General features: G+C 34.9%; 1 protein-coding gene across 1 annotated transcript; it reads left to right on the forward strand.

The window, feature by feature from the left end:
* Positions 1–1,229: 1,229 nt before the first annotated feature.
* LOAG_15314 (hypothetical protein) lies at positions 1,230–1,439 on the forward strand (the record flags this gene model as incomplete). The annotated part of the gene is made up of 1 exon (XM_003150805.2): positions 1,230–1,439. The coding sequence occupies one exon, from the start codon at positions 1,230–1,232 to the stop codon at positions 1,437–1,439; it is 210 nt and encodes a 69-aa protein (XP_003150853.2).
* Between the last annotated feature and the right edge of the window lie 253 nt (positions 1,440–1,692).

Consider the following 1,692-nt stretch of genomic DNA (forward strand, 5'->3'; position numbering starts at 1 on the left):
CACGACTGAGGAAAATCGGCGACAGCCTTTCATGCAAGTAAACTATTACCTTTTCAGTAATCGTCAAATGAACTTTGGAGTGATATTCTGTATCAGATGAGATCTAATCGTTTAATAAACGAAGAACATAAGGTCAGCTGCTGTTCGAATTCTCATAGTCGATTTACTTTTCTTGGATTCAGATGTAATTCCCATTGTCTTGTTGAATGACTTCCATCCACCTCTTTGACGATCTTGCGTACCGTTAATAAACGGTCTGATAGTTGTCATTATTACTCGTGGAATTGTACGTAGAGGAAATCAGCAAATTCATTAGTTGTAGAATTGCGATACTGAACACGAATTCACACAATTGTATTCCCTAAAAAGACTACAAGAATTTCTTGTAGGGGCAAGGCGACAAAAATAATAAATTAGAGAATCAGAAGCTAAACTATATTAGGAATAATCTGAGATACTAGACAAAAACAAAAAACATAAAAAGTGGGAAACTATAAAAGACCAAGAAAATAAGAAAGCAATAGAAATCAAATACAAATTGAACTTATCGCTCAATTAAAACCATCCATTTCTTGAGAAGAAATTAAGAAGCCATTCTATTTCAATTGTATTCATTCTTGCTAAAAGATACCACTCTGATTTTTAATAAATCATACGCTTCGCCCCGATAGTTTAGAGTAAAAGGTTAAATTTGTATTGCAACAAAGTGTCGATAAAAAATAATGAGCGTTTGTTCTTTGATCTGCAATAAATGTAAAAGGCTTTTAGCGTTGAATTCAAAGATAACACAAAGTCCCGATATTATCTCAAATTGTTTGAAGTGATCAGTGAAAGTCTGTGATATATGTCGCAGGAGCTGATTCTCGATAGTAACAGAGTACTTTTATTGCATTGAAATGAATGGTGCAGGTAATTGTGTTAGGATAAAATGGTCCATTTGGATTGTCGGTAACTCTTAGCCTAACTCGCGTTAGGCTAGAGGACTCCGCTGGGAATGTTAGAAAGTGGTGGGTAAGTGTCGAAGTACTGTCAAGATTGCAAACAGAACTTATCCCATCGATTGACTCTAATGGTATTGAACAAAGAATTTGTACTTTTGAAGTTATACGGATTGTACATTGATAAATACATAGAGAAAGAATTATATGATGGTCGATTAGAAATATTGAGGTTAAACCGTTACAATGAGCACCTTATTCATCACAGGAGAAAAGATGACATATCAGACAATGGATAGAGTGACATTTCAAACGCTGGAGGCGACAACATCCGATATACCGCTTGGAATTACATTTGAGACGCTAACGGAAACGACATCTGAAGTGTTGAATGTTGCAGAACTTCAGACATTTACGGAGATAGAATTTTTGACAACTGTGGCTGATTCTATCTCATCGAGCTCGGAAACAGCTTTTTGGGCTTCAGAAAGTTACATTTGATGGAATAACATAACACTAGACATTTGTTGATTCCACCGATTACTTCATGCTGTGTCTTTTTAATAATCCTGAATTGTTTCATCCGAGTACTACTTTTCTTACTTGCCAACAATTAGCGAATAGAAAGAATTCGTTATTTGCAGTCCAATGGGGGGAAATAAGCGAAGATGTATCGCCTGTTCGATTGTAAAAACTGAACTGTTTCGGATTTTTCCATATATATATATATATATATATATATATATATCTCACA

This window comes from Loa loa (genome assembly GCF_000183805.2).
Source record: "Loa loa unplaced genomic scaffold supercont3.297, whole genome shotgun sequence".
Classification (NCBI taxonomy): Eukaryota; Metazoa; Nematoda; class Chromadorea; order Rhabditida; family Onchocercidae; genus Loa; species Loa loa.